At 41.6% G+C, this 18758-nt stretch overlaps 1 protein-coding gene across 1 annotated transcript; it reads left to right on the top strand.

The window, feature by feature from the left end:
* Positions 1-9136: 9136 nt before the first annotated feature.
* Positions 9137-10679, top strand: dpm3 (dolichyl-phosphate mannosyltransferase subunit 3, regulatory). Its single transcript, XM_080045205.1, has 2 exons — positions 9137-9178; positions 9424-10679. The coding sequence occupies exon 2, from the start codon at positions 9469-9471 to the stop codon at positions 9745-9747; it is 279 nt and encodes a 92-aa protein (XP_079901331.1). The 5' UTR covers positions 9137-9178; positions 9424-9468; the 3' UTR covers positions 9748-10679.
* Positions 10680-18758: the final 8079 nt, after the last annotated feature.

The raw sequence follows: 18758 nt of genomic DNA on the forward strand, positions 1-18758 counted from the left end.
TAACATTTACACTCCAGAGGCATGTCCTGCTCTATTGGATTTGTGTACTGCAATGTTCCTGTAGTTTATTTCCTACGTGTAGTTTAGTGCTCCATGACATGAATTGCTACATTACAGGGCTTGTTTGACATTTGAGGTAAAATGCGTATTCTCTTCATGGCCAAGAGTTAAATGAGAAGATAGGTACATGATATCTTGTTTGTTTAATCTGCACACCAAAAGCAAAATTGTAAAAAAAAGTTTTGGGTTTTATTGAAGGTATAATGTATACTGGACATCAAATAATAATTCCCATATATCATCAAAATATTTATAATGTGTCACTCAACAAAGTGAAAACGATTAATACATTTTTATATTGAATTATTATAGCTTTAGAGTGTTTTATAGTTAGTTTCAGCTTGTTATTTAGCCGGTGCGCACGCAACTTTAATATTATATTTCCCTCTTAACGCTCAATGGGCCATAACCCTATTGCTAAAACCCCACTGTACACTACATGCTCAGCACAACACAGCAGAAAGACGTAGTTAGTGTCTAGCTGGAGAACATAGTGGGACACTAAGCAGCTGTTTAATATTTGGAAGAGGGCAAAAACAGAGCTAAAACTAAAACTAAAACTATAGGGTGACATTTTATTAAATGTTGCTCTGTAACTGCTTAATGTGTAAATAAGCAACTGTTTTCTAGCAAGTTTGCCATATTAACTTACTGTAAAAGGTGACGATATGCCCGTATTGTGTTCGCAACTCGTTCCCACTGAATCCAAGTGGTCAAAAAAATAAGTGTTATTGCCCATTTAACTACAGTTTGAAGCCAGTAATATGGGGGTCCTATCTTTTGGAAATGACTTCATTCTGAACCCAAAGTTACAGTTCACTGGTTTGAACCATTAAAAGCCTGTATTTGGCTCATGTGCATGAAGTCGACCAAACTATATTACATAGCTTTTGGCTCAAAGTGTTACTGTACGGCTGGCGTAACTTCAAATATGACTATACACTCCGTCTGTAACTTAACAACTACGATATTATTGTTCCATAAAAATCAAGGTGTGCAATAGCATTTTAGCGAGACTAATGATACAAAATTCTTTGCGACAAATGGTATGAACAGGTGTGTGGGATCATTGCATGTGCGGTCAGAAACCAGGTTTTTTGATTGAGCTTTATATAGTATGTGACACTTCCATTAAGTGAATCAGTCAGTCGGGATGAAGCATATATAAGGTGGTTTTCCACCATGGTCTAACATGCTGAGTTGGACCTCAATAGCCCCTGCACAGTTAAAATTCCAGGTTTCTGCAAAAGTGAAAGGCAAGTCAAATCAGTATGTCAACAGGGGATCCGTAAACCACACGTTTCCTGGACGGCTCTGTCAAGGCCAGCTGTGCATACATCATACACTGAATGATCTGTGTGTACAGTGGAAGAAAGGGGGAAAAAACACTTGAGAATTAAAGACAGGAACAGACAGAGGAAGAGACATACGTGTAACAACAGATATCAACAGACGTAGATACAGAAAGTGAGGCGGGGAGAGAGGGACTCGGTATTTGATCTGTGGAAAGAGGCAAAACAGTCTGACCATTTCTATGAAGTCTGACAAGTCTGCAGTCCTATCTGTTACCGTGTCAATAGTCCACAACAGTCCCCCCCCCCCCCCCCCCGGCCCTCCTCGTCTGTCCCTCCTCACCTTCCAGATGCTCAGCCAGTGAACTAGGGTGAAAGGTTGGCAGGTGCCTGGGGGAGCAGCGAGGAGCCTCATGGGTCAGATTTCTGAGAGGTCAAGCAGTTGCAGTCTAAGGTTTGAGCGAATGTTGGAGGAGGAAGGGGGTGGGTGGGGGGGAGGGACAATGTGGTTAGTGTCCAGAGCAGGAGATAGACGGGACCACAGAGCAGCGGTCGCACCTAATCAACCTCATTGAAGTGCAATGACAGACAGTCGCGTCTACCCGAGGCGGCCACAATCAGCTTTCAGGGTATTACCCACTCCCATCTCCAAATCCATAATCCCGGAATCCTTGACCTTTTGCATTTTCAACATAAAGTCAATGAAACAAATGCCACAATGGCCGCCGTGAATGTACAGTGCATCATGTTGTTTGATTGCAAGTCCAAAGTTGATCTGTAATTGTGGAATAAATAATTGACGGAAAGTTTCAAGCGACAGTTAATGATGACACGTTATGTCACATACTGCAAAACAAATTAACTCTAAGGCCTGATTAAATGCAAGCTGCACTGTAATTAGTCTGAAGAATCAATCAGCTCCATATTGATGTGTGCCCAGATGACTGAACCCACGTGAATTCTCCAATCATGCAAGGCCACATGACTTCAGCCCTGAAACGGCTGACCTAATCTGTTGGAGCAAGAAAGGACATCCTCTTTATAATGAGAGACCAACGGCGGCAATATATTGTAAGCAGGCAGCGATGCTTGCATCCATCGACTTGACCTAATGAGTTTCAGTATGTAACTTTATGTTCAATTTGGCGTGTTTGCCTATTTAATGAATGCCCCAGTTTCTCCAGAGTCCCTTTATTGCGTCAGTGAAATGGGTCGATAAGGTTTGCAATGTCTGCTCTGAAATCCATGTGCTATTGGCAGGAGATGTGTTGTTTTCCTGGTGGTTTAAATCTGTACAAGCTAGCGAGTCAGATTTAATTCACAGTAGCTATACTTCTCCCTAAGTCCTGGGTGCAACAGATTCATCAAAGAAACACGATGCAGTGAGCAGAAAAAAACTACTAGACCAAATCCCCCTCTTACTCCCATTACAATCCATTATGCAAACATAAGATGTGGTCAGTTTAATTCCGAGTCTAGACATGTAGCCGTACATCAACCGCCCCTTGCTGAGTACACAGCGCTGACCCACATTAATACATTTATAATCGATGCCTCCTCAGGTCCCATGTGCCGACTCGCATATCAGATGCTGAGTGAAATTGTGCAGTCCAATTTAAAATGGCCCAGGGGGAACTCTCATAACCATGTGCCAATTAGTTCCACTGTCAATAATGGTAATGCTAAAGGACATTGTGTTCTGGGGTGAGAGGAGAGGATGGATAGCGGGAGGAGGGAGACATTATCAAGCTTATACACGTGTTCATTGTTAAAGGCCGTTACACTGACAAGGAGCATTGGATCAGACACACACTCACACAGCCATGTTGTGGGCCCTGGATGTGGTCGAGGGGGTTGTGTCACCGGGGCAAAAATACACAAACCGTGAAGATAATAAGTAATGACGTTTCATAAAGGTCAACAAACAAAGCACTAGTGGGACAATCACGGGCTGTGTGATGAGATTCATTAGGACAGCATTGAGAGAGTGGAGAGAGAGAGAGGGAAAGGGGTGGTCGGGAGGTGTGTGTGATAGGGTGGGGGCTGCGCATTCCTCCGCTGTTTCACTGCGGTCGTCACAGCAGCAGCTGAAACAGGTGTGTGTCTTTAATCGGGCCACTGGGGGCAAGACAAGTGCTATTCTCACATTGTTCAGCCCGGTCACACTTGACCACACACTGACCTTATAACCACTTGAGTGGGCCAAGACTTCATTAAGTAGGCCCAAAGTAATGCGGGGGTCTCGCAACTATTATCTTGGCAATTTAATGCAGCCTCTCCCCTTCCATAAATGATCTTGGCTCAAGGCTATTTATAAGTCTGCTTATCAACATCAATAACTTTCACCAGCCCTGCTGAGCTGTGTCACAAGGCCCTCCACTATGATGTATCTATTGTGGTTGGTTGGTTGCCTCACCTGTCTAAGGAGAATCCTCTTCAAACTGCAAAGTAACTATTCACATTCTGCTTCGCTCTGCATGGTCCCATTCAGGCACAAAAGGTGTTTTTGATGCTTTTTCAAGATGGAAGTAAAATTAAAGTATTTAGAAGTAATCTTATTTAAGGATTTAACCCAAACTTTACCCTTGATTTGGAGCAAAAACAACTTGCTAGGCTATCACAAGCTAAACGCAAGACTTTCAGACTTAAGTCACAAAAATCAACAGTTGAAATTTGAGTCTAGAGTCAAGTTTTGATGTCGTAAAAAAGCGGCATCTTGCATATTTAATTATGTAGACTAATATTAGGCCTATGCTTTTTCAGCTATGCAAAATGATACTCCATGAAGGAAAATGTACATTTACCTTGTCAGTTTTCAGGGACTTACTAAACTTAACTTGCATCTGACTTGTATTTTGCTTAGACTTGTCTTCTATGTGTGATGAAATTATGTTTAGGTCTACTTCACCATACAGAGAACCAGCAATAATATAATATAATATAATATAATATAATATAATATAATATAATATAATATAATATAATATAATATAATATAATATAATATAATATAATATAATATAATATAATATAATATAATATAATATAATATAATATAATATAATATATTTATATTATTACAACAAAGGTGAAAACTGCATGAGGGAGAATCTGGTTTTCGTAGAAACCCAGTATAAATATAATTGCTTTCAACATACTGTACATTTCCATTTTCTCGGCCCAACATTATTTGACAAGGGCAGATATTCCACATAGACTTGTGCCACTTGACTTAAGCCCTGAGTTGGACGTGCCCCTAAAGACTTAAAAAGAGCTCAACTTCAATCCATTTCTGATTCAAGTTTGACTTCTTTTCCCTTTAGCAATACCTACAAGTTTTGAAAAGGTCTAGGACTTTTAAATTCCTCTCAGTTTGCTGATTGATCCAACATTTAGCTGCCAGACTGAATCTATTTAAAATGGATTATTTCCAGAACCAAAAAGTTCATTGCTAAATCCTTGTTCTTTAAAGATCTGGTTCTCTTTACTTGTGGCACATACGTATCAGTTCTTACTCGTTCACCAACGACATCCCAGAAATCTGGACGTGACGCACTTTTAGTCACTCTTTCCTTTTCCCAAACACTGTCTACACACACATCTAATGACAACAAAACACACAGCTAAGGTCTCCAGCTCAGGAAACAGAGGGTTCCTGTTTTTGACTCCAAGCTCTATTGTTATCTTAAACAGCATATTGACCGTACATGCTCTCTCTCTCTGTCTCTCTCTCTCTCTTGCTTCACACACTTGACATATTACACAATTATTATCCAGTCAAATCTTGATCCCATATAGCCTTTTAGTGGCACACATTCTTATCTGGACCTTTCATTCTCCTAATATTGACAAAGCCAGAGAGATAGGCTCAACACAACTCTCCATTACCACTTTTCCTGTTTTATCTATGCCTCTTATCTTTGCTCTGTGTATGGAGTCACACGGCCACTCCCAATTCTGCACTTGAGGATCGTGTATCTGCTCTGGCAATCCCTCTCACACACACCGTCTTCATGCTCTTCTTTCTCTCTCATTTTTTTCTGCCTACACTGCTATAATCACTCTTCGTTGTGGGAACCAAGGTGCTCCTTTGCGCAGTTGAAGGTGTTAGGGGGATTGAAGAAAAGTCGGGATAAGCAACAGCTGGATTTAATGCACCATTAAGGTCACCGGTTGTTCAAGCTGCACCTGCGAATCCCACTGATTTCACCCCCCCCCCCCATTCTAAACCTCTCTCCTCTGTCTGCCCCCTCCCCGTCTCTTCTCTCGTTCCCCATACTAACTTGCCCTTTTCTTCTCAGCCCTGGCCCTCTCAGCTTTCCTCCCTCTCTTGCCCTGTCAGCGATGACCCCCCCCCCCCCCCCTCCCAAACCCACACACGAACACACACACACTTGGCTTCACCCCTCTCCTTCTGGTTCCCTACATCCCCATCTCCCTTAAGAAAAATAAATCCCACTCTGCCTCTTTTGAATTGAATTGAATTAAATTTGATATGCTTTGTTGGCATGGACATTATGTGAACAATTTTGCCAAAGCGCCCACGATAATACAATTCAATAAAAAAAACCATAAAGAAATATTATTTATTAAGTGGGATACATAAATAAGGACAACAAGAAAATGGCAAAGAAACTATAAGCAATAACAATTAGTCTCTCTCTCCCCCTTTCTCTCTTTCTCTATCTCGAATCAGTGGCCCTCCCACCCTTGCAGGCTGTTGTGTTGTGTCTGCCAGGCCTTTCTCGGTTTGAGCGCAGGTTTCCTGAGTACTGGAACGGAACAGGAGCTGGCAGAGAGCTACACTGAGAAAAGCCAGCTCGAATGTTCCCACTGCGTGTCACACATGCTCACACTGCTGCCCATACACAGCACACACTATGATGTATGTCATGATGCAGGGGGTCATGTGTAATCCCACCTGGATTGTCATTCTATCGATGCAACGACCTGACCTTCACAGCCTGATATGTATCATACTGTATGATAATTGAGATTAGAATAGGATAGAGTGCATTCTGTGGTGTAGCAAGTGTGTGCAGGCTGTTTTTAATTGCATGAAGCCATGAACACATGGTCTAATTAAAGTGGTATATGTGATTTGATTCTAAAGATATTTTTTTACTTCTAATTTGAGTCTCCACCTTTTAATGTACCACTGTATTTCTTATAGAGATACCTTTGCATATAGGCAGCTTTTATAAGATTAAAGGATTGATTATTCATTAATAATTTAATTTATCAAGAAAAAGTAGTCCAAACATTTTCTTGAATGTTAGAATCTCGTGCTTTTCTCTGTCGTTATAATATTGTTGAGAGAATTAGGGTTGGGTTTAGCCTGGAAATCCAGACCCTGATATCTTGAACGATAGAGGGTCTGGCCACGATCAATAGTAATTTCCAACTCAAGGGGCGGCTCCTACTCGTGCATTTCAAATGCCACTGCACACAGTTGGATAGCACTACATCCAATCAGAGCGATGCCCAAGGTGACGTATTAAGCCCCGTTCGTTTAGCGAACAGCTGTTAAACTGTTAAATTAAACTTTTGCCGTGGTCGGTCGGCAAAACAGAACATTCCACTTACTTGCTAATGAAAGATTTGAGTGCCTTCTTCCAAATCGTAAAGGGTCGAGGCCAAAGCAGTCTCAAACTCAAACTACATATCCGCAGCCATCTTTGATGTTTACTATCACGGCTTCGACGGCGCATGCATGTCACTGTGGTCATCCGGTTACGTACGCCCCAGAGCACCATACAAAGGGCTCTGGCCCGCCCATATTAGATAGAACCAATTGAAACGTGAGTCAGGATTTCTGGACTTTCTGAAAAAGCTTCAATGGAGAGTGTCCAGACCAACAGGCGCAGCAAATTTAATTTGTCAGCGCCTAGTGGCAGGTCTGGGAATGCCAGGCTAGGTTGAGTTTGGATAATGGTTGAACATGAACTTTTTTGGGCCTCGGAAAATGGACGATTTGATTATTTTCTGAGCCTTTAAAAATTAAATAGCAGAAGCTTAATAAAACATTGTCAATTAATAATGAAAGTAGTCCCAGCTCCTTGTTGGGAAAATCCAATGCAATAGACATTCAGGCCGTAGCAAGTATTATGACTTCTTTACTTAGTCACTAAGCCATTCACAAGATAAAGCATCCTAAACTTGGAAAGATAATAGTTGATTTCAAGAAATACAGTTTTTATGTTTTCAGCAAACAGACATAAACCCTGACTATATTCCTGTTATATCTAAGAGTCTCCATAAACAGAAGAAACAGGCTCTACCCCTCCGGCAGGCGTGCAGATCATCACTAACACTATTAACACTGGTGCAGACAAACATAAACACAAGCGTCCTAAGAATAACTTTCCATTTTCCCCATAAGAATGATGTTTATTTCGCATTGGCTCTTTGGTGTGTCCCTCTCCGCATAAGTGAATGATGTTTACGTCTCCCACTACTCCTGATTTCACCCTGGAGAGGACGGTGCCCTCTGCACCTGGACAGTTCACCACCCTCAATGGACGGACGTGGCCCATGGCACCTAAAGAGACACTGAGATCAAACAACACTGTGCTCCCTAAGGCCCCTAATGAAATGGTTGCCGAATTCCACACTTTGGAAAGAACATTAGTGTTTATGGATAGCTTTCCTCCCACGCTAACGGTAATCTAATTTTCCAAATGGCTTTTCTAAATTAAGAGGATGACACAGAGAAACAGTTAGAGGTCTAATGCATGTTAAAAGCTTGACTGGGGGCCTCATTAAAGACTCAGTTGAAACAAATTGTTTTCTCTTTCACAGCTGACAGGGTGCTAGTGTTGTAAATACATCAGGCAACAGTCTGAGGCAATTTATTAATGAAAAACACAGAGAGCACCATTGCCATCTATTATTATTATTATTTTTTTTTATTATTAGTTTTATTTGATTAGGACAGTGCATATTAATCAACATGTCAGCAAAGCATCAATGTAAATATGCCGGAGTTAGCATAAATGCTAATTCGCATCCGTAGTCCTAAGGAAAGTCATAATACAATACATCAATATACAGCTACATGAAACAATTTTACACAGTTAATTCACAACTAGCTAAAATACAGTTTTACACTGACACCCAATCAGTATAGGCGGTTAGAAAAGACAAAAGAAACAAAACAACATCAGGAAGAAAAGAAGAGAAAAAAAAGAAAAGAAAAAGAAAGTTATGCATGAGAACAGGTCTGGCTTGCTACTAACCACTCTTTGAGGGTCTTTTTAAAAGGTAGTGTATGTGGTACAGTCTCTCGCATTAAGAAGAAGAATAAAAAAAACTATTAAAAAATAAATTAATCTTTCCGACCGCGGTCTTCTCAATGCTCTCTTTTAAATTAGGGGGACTATAACTACAAAAAACAGGTAATTTAGTATGGTACAAATACAGTCCACCAATACAGCACAGTTTCTTATTATATGTGAAAAACACAACAAAACAAAATTACATATAATAAACATACAGTATATAATATATGTAAATTAATATTTCCTGGTGCACATACAAAAGCAATGGTCGAACAGATATGCTGCTTTGGTTGTATTTGAGATTTCAGGTTTATTATAAGATCTAAATATTTTTTTTTTAAAACTTTGATTTTACCCCCGTTTGTGAATAAACAATCTTGCAAATAGTTTGACATTCATAAACATTACCGAGAACAATTAACCTATAATTCAGTCAGTTTGGTTGGAATTTTTGAATGAACAAAACAGGAACTGCATCTCCCAGAAGGCGTCACGGTTCGCCACGTCATACTTCCGCGCGAGAGCTGAGGTGGCTTTAGAGAGAAGGTAAACACATCGAATTATCTCTTCTTACCCTGATTTTTTAAACGAAATTGCTTTTGACGAGTTGGTGATTTAACTCCCCTTTTTTGCTTTGTACGACTGTGTTGTTCCTCGCGCTTAACGTTACCCGCTGTATGTCCTTCTCGTGGGTTGTAGCCTGATAGCTAACACCACGGTGCTACTTCGGTTTTGCCAAGTGTTGGGCTTATTGAGTGAATTAACCTTTTAACCGTGCGTTTGTCTTACAGGTTGCTTCTCACCTTATAAATCCTCCACGGGAGCTGCTCTTCATCATGACAAAGCTTCTGGAGTGGCTGTTTGGTGTGTCGGTGGTGGGCGTCATCTGGGCGCTGGTCTCTTTCGACCTGTTGGACCTGGACCTGCCGCAGACTTACCGGGAGGTCGCCTGGCCGATGCCACTGTATCTGCTTGTCTCGTTCGGCTGCTACTCGTTGGCCACTGTGGGATACCGGGTGGCCACGTTCAATGACTGTGACGAGGCGGCGGAGGAACTGAAGGAGCAGATAAAAGAAGCCAGAGAGGACTTGAGGAAAAAAGGCTTAAAGATGTAGACACTTGTAAAGGAGTCAGTAGAAACTTGTTGAGAGGCTGAGAAGGGATGAACGGACTACTTTGTCACACACACACACACACACACACACACACACACACACACACACACACACACACACACACACACACACACACACACACACACACACACACACACACACACACACACACACACACACACACACACACACACACACACACACACACACACACACACACACAATCCTCTTAAAAGTGTGTGTCTGCAATTGGGATGTTGGAGTCACTCAAAAAAGGTGTGTGTCTTGTTTAGGATGTGATCTGAACATCAATCATAATAATAACTTGTTCTTATTATTAGCAGTGTTTGCTTTCAAACAGTATCATCCAGTGTCATGTCTTATATAAGTTGTTGATCAGATCTGCTTCAGGAAATTAGAAATGAAAGGATTAATAATGGGAGTGTTTACTAGGTACTTAAGAACTTTTTTTCTTCTTTACTCCTCTTTTATAGCCTAGCTGAATGATATTCAACTGACATTTTCTGTTTGAATCTGTTGTGTTTTTTTATATTGACTGGCTGAAAAGAAGCCAAACAGTAAACACACATGGGTCCCACAAACTGCACACAGTTAAATACCCCTGTGAATTATTGGTATCATCTGTAACCGTTTTTTCACCAAATGCCAGCATATTAAACCAGATGGTCACATTGTTACAATCTTGACTAAAAACCATTTGCACTGGGAGTTCTCAGACGCTTTCAATCAGTGTCAGCTGCAAAGTAGTACTACACAGAGTGGACTTTGACGTTGAGTGTGTCTGGAGATTGTCGCCTGTCGGTATAGACGGACTAGATTGTATCTATATATTTGTACATTCCATTGTCCAGTGTCAGACTTGTCCTGCGGCTAATTCTAGGGCTTTATTAAATTGGATTATATTTTCAGTGTTTCCGTCTACAAATGTGTGTGTGTGTGTCTGTCTGTGGGTTGGGGGTTTCGTATAGGGCCAGGAGGTATGCAAGTATGTGCATGAATGCTTGCATATATGATGCATTCCTTCTCCCAGCGTAACCCACATGGCCTGAGGGGTTTATATCAACTCCTCAATGCTTCCTCTGTGCAAGAGACAAATGTCTTTTGTCCCATTTTGTTAACAGCATGCAATATACAGTATGCTGCATTTTATTTTATTCCCTCTCTGAGGTTTGTTCCAATCAGATGAAGCAACCTAATGTTGGCATATACACTTTTGTGTGTGTGAGCCTTAAAAGTCTGCCTATGCTCATTTTCAGTGTATCCCCCGCTGTGCATCTACAAAGCATAGTCTGGCCAAAGGCATCATTATAGGGTTTCAAAAGCTCCCATAACTCCCTAGCAAATGCAAAGGAGTCGACAGTTCTCTGTGTGCAAGCTCTGCCTGGTGTGCCGTTTGGCTGCAGCCCCATCGTGACTTGCAACGTCGGGCCCCCCCCATGACTGTCTGCAAGCTGTTGCAAGAGCAGACTGGATGAAAGGCAACCTGTTATTTACCAGGAAAGTATTCTACTTTGGCGATTACACTAAAGTCTTTGCTTGGTAAGCAGTTGTGTTCTTACTTGTAGCCACATGTATACTAGTTTATCACTTTTTTTTCCTTTGTCAACCTACTCCCCAAATCTAACGTTGCAGACATCCATCTGTTCATGTTTGTTTTTCTGCAGGGAAAAGTATAAATGAGATTAGGCTTAACAACTTTACAGGCCCTATTTGGTGGTGTATAGGAACATTGCAAGCATTTTTTTGTGCGTTTTCTTTTTTAATCCCTTATTTCAAACATTCAGCACTTAAGCTTCATCCCAGACTTTGCCTTCAGCGTTTACATGATGCCAAGTATAAGTAAGTCTAAATCTCCATGCATTTCGTGTGAGACGACCTGACAAGAATAGTCTAGCATTACCACTACTGTTTGGTAAGTGAGTGGCAGTATTCACAAGAGAATGATGTACCTGATAGAGTACAGTAACTTGAAGCACTTGGGGGCAAAATCCATAATAATGATAGTAATCCAGTATCTTCGCCTGTCAGTCTGAATGCAGCCTCACTAAATCAGGATTTCGGCTCAAGGCTGCTGTGCTATTTTTATCGTGCCTAAAATGTTATGTTTCATTCCTGACAATGAGCTTTTATATATAGCTTTTGGGATCAAACCTTCACATCACAGACACCTTCATTAATGTTATCATATAGGCTAAAAGCTGAGTCGAACCTGACCTGTAATGATACAATTTATGCTGGGTTTACACTAGAGGACTTTGAAAAGACTAATAACTGACACCCTCTCACATCTAAAGACAATCAACTTACACCTGAAGACAATTAGTCATTAGTTCTCTGAGTTTTCAGTCACAGACTGAGGTTGCGTTCCGAATCGCATACTTTCTACTATATAGTATGTAGAAAAAAGATTTAGGATGGTTAGAAGTACCCGGATGTCCTACTTCATGCGGCCAAGATTGTTAGTGTTGAAAAGTGCATCCTATTTGGGCGATTCTGACCCACAATCCAGTGCGCACGTGAAGTGACGTCACATCAATGAAGCCTCCATATGAAAACAAACAGGGATGCGACGGATATAAAAGCAAAAGGCAAGATCAAGGCGCAATGTTTTGATGAAATAAGAGAGTAAAGTATGTCCCAATAGTATGCCTACTGCATCCTAACTAGATTATTTTTATCGTCGGATGTAGTATGTAGAATAGAAAAAAGAAAGAGTATGCGATTCGGAACGCAACCTGAGATTTTGAAAAGACGGGGTCTCATATTGCAAGACTACAACTAGATTCCCTCAAATCTAGTCAAATAAAAAGTATTTTTTAGCAGGTAAAATGGACTGGGTGTTTAAATAACTATATACCCTTATCACGTAGGCTATATGTCATGCATAATCATGTTTAAAACTGCAAACGCGATTGTGATTATATTTCATAAAAAAAAGTTAATTCAATTTTCCGAGTGGGGGACATCCTGTAGTTATTTGACCAACTTTATTTGCTGATCTCGTCCTCAAATAACTCTCACTCCTAACCTTGTATTTGACGGTAAAGTGTTAAGGTTGCGCGTGTCAGCCTGGTTCTCCAGCCTAGGCTGCTACGTAAAAGTGTCAGAAAAAAGTGCCTCAAAGGCGGCCACAGCTCGAGACTAATCCCGCTCCTCCTGCGTCGTGTTTGGTGCTGGAGAGAGTGTGACAGTGTTCACGTCATTTCGCTTGAGCCAACCCCTTAAGGCCAGGACACACCAGTCCGACTACCCGAAAATGGAGTCTGCCGTTTCAGGCAGCTCCAGTCTGCCCGTCGCGGCCAAAAAAGTGCCAAGAACACACCGAGCCGACTACTGACTTTCCGTACGCTCTGCGCTTGCGCGGGACGTAATGTCTCCATAACAGCAGGCGGCGCTAATCTGTATGGTGGCCCTAAAAAATACGAAAGCCGGAAATGATGACAACTCTCTAGACCATAAACATAGATAGAAATACGTATTTATATTTATGGATCATAAAGAGCACCATTTTTCGCAGAGAGTGTCGAGCATGGTGTCGAGCAGTCAACAATGGTTGATGCATATGAGTACTCGCTGAACGAAATAAACAAACACATTAAAACAATGGCCAACTGTTGTTAGCTGTTTGTGCTGTTTGTGCTACCCGCCTCACTTCCGGGCTTCACTGATTCGCTAGCCCTCCACCAATCAAATTGCTCCAACTGAAAGACTGCCCGCCGCCGATTGAACATGAAGCCCGACGGCATCTATGACGACCGACATCACGGCACACACCGAACAGATTCGTGTCCCCGCCCCTTCCAGACTCTCCGACGGCGATTATCGGGCCGATGTGTCCTGGCCTTAAGAGTAACGATAATATCAAACCTGTTTGATAATGTCGGAACGTCAAGACGGGAAGAAGACTGGCTGAAATCGACCACCTCACACCAAATGACTGAGATTACGGGCGCGCGCCACAACTCCAGCACGACTCCCGTGATTTCAGTCCGACATTGGAAGATTGTCTGCGACTGTCAAATCGCGTGAAAAGTCTTGTGTTGTGTAAGCCCAGCATAAGCTGTTGTTTTTCGCATTTGAGATATGATGCCGGTTTCTCATGAATTATCTAAATGATTCGTTGTTGTATTACAAAGCGGTACATTCTGTACATTCTGTTAATGTGTCATCCAAAGGCAGTGATGTAACAGGTCAAAGTGGTAATCTCAAAATCCTCTCGCTTGAGTTTTGTATTATTTCCCCGCTCGGTTATGGGGTATGAGAGCCACTCACAAGCATTGTATATAATTGCTCTGTCTAGTCGATTACGGAGGGGGATTGCGACCGTGAGAGAGGCTTAGAAAAATGACAAACTTTCACATAATGCTCTTCACCTTCTGCTCCATAGTGGCCAGGCTGAGGGGCATCAGAGTACCGTAATTAGGAGAAGAGCTGAAAAACAGAAGGAAACTGTAATGGAGACGGTTAGAGGGCTAGGACGTGGGGCCTTTTTCCCGCACGATTGCCCCACTGAGACCTTGAGACACTATAAAAAACCCATTTCTAGAGACACTCAGTCACACTGCCGGGAGCAAATCCACCCCGACAGGCTGAGAACCAAGACTGAAAAATGATAGGTTATCATTTTTCTGCACAGAAAATACTTTTTTTTTTCTTCTTTTCTTCCCCCACCCACACATTTCACTGCAAAACCTCAAAAACCATACAGAGATGGACAGAAAGGGAGATGGAGCTGGTAATCAAGGCAGCGAGCTGAAGGAGATGGAGATTTGATTCAGATAGAGAAAAGTGTGAACGACAGTAATGACAGGATGAGAGAGCAACAAGGGATAGATAGAAAGAGAGTGGAGAATTTAAAGGGGCAGAACAAAAGAAGTGTGGAAGAGGGAATGATAAAAAAGGGATACAAAAAGGAAAGTGACTAAGTGACACGGACAGGAAACCAAAGCTCAAGCTGGAACAAGACGGCTGACTCTGGCAGTGGCGACAGTAGAGAGTGTGTGACAGGACTTTTTTTCGGGAAGAGGAGACCACACCCTGACCGCCGGCGATGGCAGGCGACCAAAATGTGCCCTGATTGGCCAAGAGGCTTAGACTCATTCTGTGAAAACCAAGGTGTTTCCTTCCCATCACCCCTGTCTGACCTTGTTGTCATTCAAAGCTTTTACAGTTAAGCGGCACTCCAGTAAACAAAGGAATAAAAGGAGCTTACAAACATGCCGCTACATTAAAACGTCATTTGATCCGAGCATCGGTGCATCAACACTGCATTAAAAAAAAGGTTAAGAATGAGGCTAAAAATGCACTCAAGGGTCAGCCTATTGTTTTTCTGCTGCTCTTAAACAGCTGCTTTGATATTTACAGGACACCAGGTTCCAATTCCAAGGCAACTTGGGAGCTTATAAATGCTACAAATAGCTACAATAATATTAGGTAACGTCCCAGAGGCCCTGTAAGGCTATCTGCCTCCTGGCTCTTCTGAGGAGTAACATACGCTAGCAGGCAGACAGGGACCTGTCGTCATGTGTCCTGCTGATAGTGAGGCCTGACTCAGTCCAGAGATGCAGAGATAGACCGGCCGCGGCCGGCCATGCCAAACCTACTCCGACTTGTGAATACTTTGCTTGCTGCTTCTCACGGCCTCCTCCATGGATTTAGTGTCACACGGTGTTGGCTCATCTCTCGCTCTGTTAAACGTGGACAAATGATAAATTGATAAAGCATGACTTTTATGCATATTGAGAAATGTTTGATTTTATATAACTCTGTGCATATGGGCCTATATAAACCAATATACGTATAATATATTTACTGCCTATTACTCACATTGCTAAGCATTTGTTTTTGTTTGTAGAAATAGTAAGAGTACAAAAAGTCTAGGCCGCCATGCTGGCAGCTCTGTAAGACTGTTCAATTGCAGTGGGGCTTTGAGCTAAATGCTAACATTGACATGCTTACACCATCACTGTGACAATGCTAACAATTCTGATGGATGGTAAGAATAATGTTTACCATCTTAGTTAACGTCATTAGTTGTGAAGGTTTTAAGTACAGAGTAATTTGACCGGGTAGCGGCGCTTGATGATATGTCAGGAGATCAACACAGTTATTATTGTGATTCATCCTGTGGGGAACATGAATGCTAGCCGAATTTCATGGCAAATTCATCCAATTGCTGTGGAGAAAATGTCATACAAATTCACAAATGTCATACAAAACATTCTAGTCTGTATGTTTAGGTCATATCTCCATGACAACACTGAGGGGGGTGATTTTTTTTGGACCACGCTAGTTTTTATTCTTTTGGAAGTTAAAATGTATTGGCGCGATCTCTTGAGTGACAGCTCTCCGCCCGTTGTCCCTCACTTTGCCTCGGAGGTATATGTCAGCTATCTCTATCTATCTCCCTCCCCCCGACGTGTGGCGGAGTAAAAATCTCACAAAATGGCGACGCGCCGTGTGAATAACTGAGGTCAGCCCGGATGCTACATCCATATTATTTACTATCTATGGTCTACACATGGCATCGGTTCATTTAACAACATTTAACGTTTTTCTGAAGGAATTTGCCAGGGCTCTTTAAACCATCTGGATAAAATATATTCTGCCTGCTGCACTATAAAAACAACCTTTTTTTCTTTTTATCCCATCCGTTTCTCAAGCTGTTTTACGGTTTAATCCGAATAAAGGTAGCAAGTAAAAAAATATTTATTTTAAGACCATGCTCTATTCATATGAGATGAAACAGCCTCAGTTATATTTGTTTCTGTTAACTGTTAGATGGTTTTTTCCTTATATTTTCGCACAAAATTACATTTATGTTTAACCTAACCCTTGTATGCTACGAAAGGAGGAGAAAGCTAGGAGATCTTCCATTCTGGCTAGGAAAGCAGCAATTTGGGAAATGGGATTAAAGCTCCCATATTATACACTTTTCGGTTCTATTATACACCATATTATATGGTCTTAGTGGTCCCTAATACGTTTTTCTTTAATTGTTTGCTGAAAAAAACTTTCAGATAATTTATTGTACTATGCTGATGTTCAGCTAATCTCACAATGGCCTATTTTTTAAAAAGAGCTGCAGCTCCCCTTGTAAATATACAATCTTTGAGCTCCCCCCGCCCCCTGTCCGGAAGCGAAGCCAGAAACGCCTCGCCCTCTGTCTGTCAGGGCCGTGGACCAATAAGAAATAGGGGTGTGGGCTGCACAGTGGAAGCTTCTGGCTTTCCAGTTTTTGAGGTCAGAAAAGGGGAGAATTCTGACTGGAGTATATTGGGGGGGAGGGGTGGGGGTTTCAGAAAGGGGGAGAGTGAGAAAAGGAGAGATTGTTATTTAAAAAAATATTTTGGCAGTCTCTAGGCACATCTTGGACCCATAGATATGTTAGAACACATTTAAAAAGTGCATTTAGCATAATATGTGACCTTTAAGATTTTTTTTTGTGGCATGCAGCTAATTCTTTTTAATCCATATGATCAAAAGAGTCTTTGAAGATTCTGTAAATACTTTAAGAGCAGCTGTAGTAGTTGTATAGAACAATCTCATGATCATATTCTTTAGAAAATATGTTTAATGCTCATCTTTGAATTTTGGCTTTAAAAATCGTTGCAAACCTTTAAAAACATTCGCAAACAGGATGTTTTTGCTCCATGTTTGTTCCAGCTTTCTCCTGACTGCACTATAACATTTACTGCAGTGTTAAAGTGTTCACACTCACTGTTCACATTTACTTAAGCCCGTACTCCGAACGAGTGGGTAAATAAAAACAATTGTCTCTTCTTGACGAGCTACTACTCAGCGGAGCCTCCTCTAGGGGTCGGGCGGTTAAGGGCCCTGTCAGCCATCCCTAATTTATGGGTAGCCCTTTGAAAACATTTGGGAGTAGCGAGGCATTGGCACCAGTGTTTGGTGCTACAGCTGTTTTTACTGTCACGGCTGTAAAGCTCCCCTGGGAAGGGAGAGACAAGAGGAGAGATGAGAACAATGGCTTGTCATGTAACTTGCTGACGAGCACCATGGTAGAAGAAAAAGGAGATTTATGTGTGTGTGTGTGTTTGGAGGGGGGAGGCTCACCAGAAGGTTGAGATAAATACATTAGAGGGATCACATCTGAGTATTAGGTCTTCATGACAAAAGGCAACCTTAATAGTAGTCATAAATACAGTATAGTCCTCTCCCGATTTTCTCTTTTATTTCTCTATTGTAGCATTTTCCCCGCCTCTGGTCACCTTGGCCTTGATTCTATTCAACTCCTGTCACATAAGTGTGTCTGTGTCAGTCTTTATCTCTGCTATTAGCTCTTTCTGTGGAGATCTTGCCTGCGTAATCAAAAGGAAAAAAGGGTCTGGGTTTCCTGCCTTAAGCACCAAGATCACCTTGGCTACGAGGGGAAAAGAGACTTTCATTAAGCATGATGCTGATAAACTGGATTGCTGGTTCTTTCTTATAGGCTGAATAATGGAACCTTTAGCCAAAATCCAATGTAAACAGGACTAAAGAGTACAGCATGATAGCAACTTTGCAAGGCTGCACTTTGGCAGAGTAGCTGTAAGCTATGAATGCATGACAACATAAGAATGATGGCAACATTGACATAATGAAGTGTAACAGGTGTGATGTTAGTACCTAACACAAAGGACAGCTGGGGCTGATGGGAATGTCATTACTTTTGCGCTTTTTTGTCATGAACCAAAGCATTACACAAGTTTACATTTTGAGCTGATGATGGTGCTAGATGAAAAGTTAAGGTACCATAAGAGTTATTACAATGTATCCTAAGGAGGACATCAATGGCTGTACCAAATTTGAAAGCAATCCATAATTTCGGTCAAAACAAGATAAAGGAAAAGTCAGATGATCACTTAAGCCAGCAGTATTAATCCTATGGCAACCATGACGTCTGTAAAACTACTGTTTCAATCCATTCAAAAGGTTTAGGGATATTTCAGCTTGGACAAAGAAGCGGTCGATTAACTGACCATCCGTCA

This window comes from Ammodytes marinus (genome assembly GCF_949987685.1).
Source record: "Ammodytes marinus genome assembly, chromosome: 17".
Classification (NCBI taxonomy): Eukaryota; Metazoa; Chordata; class Actinopteri; order Uranoscopiformes; family Ammodytidae; genus Ammodytes; species Ammodytes marinus.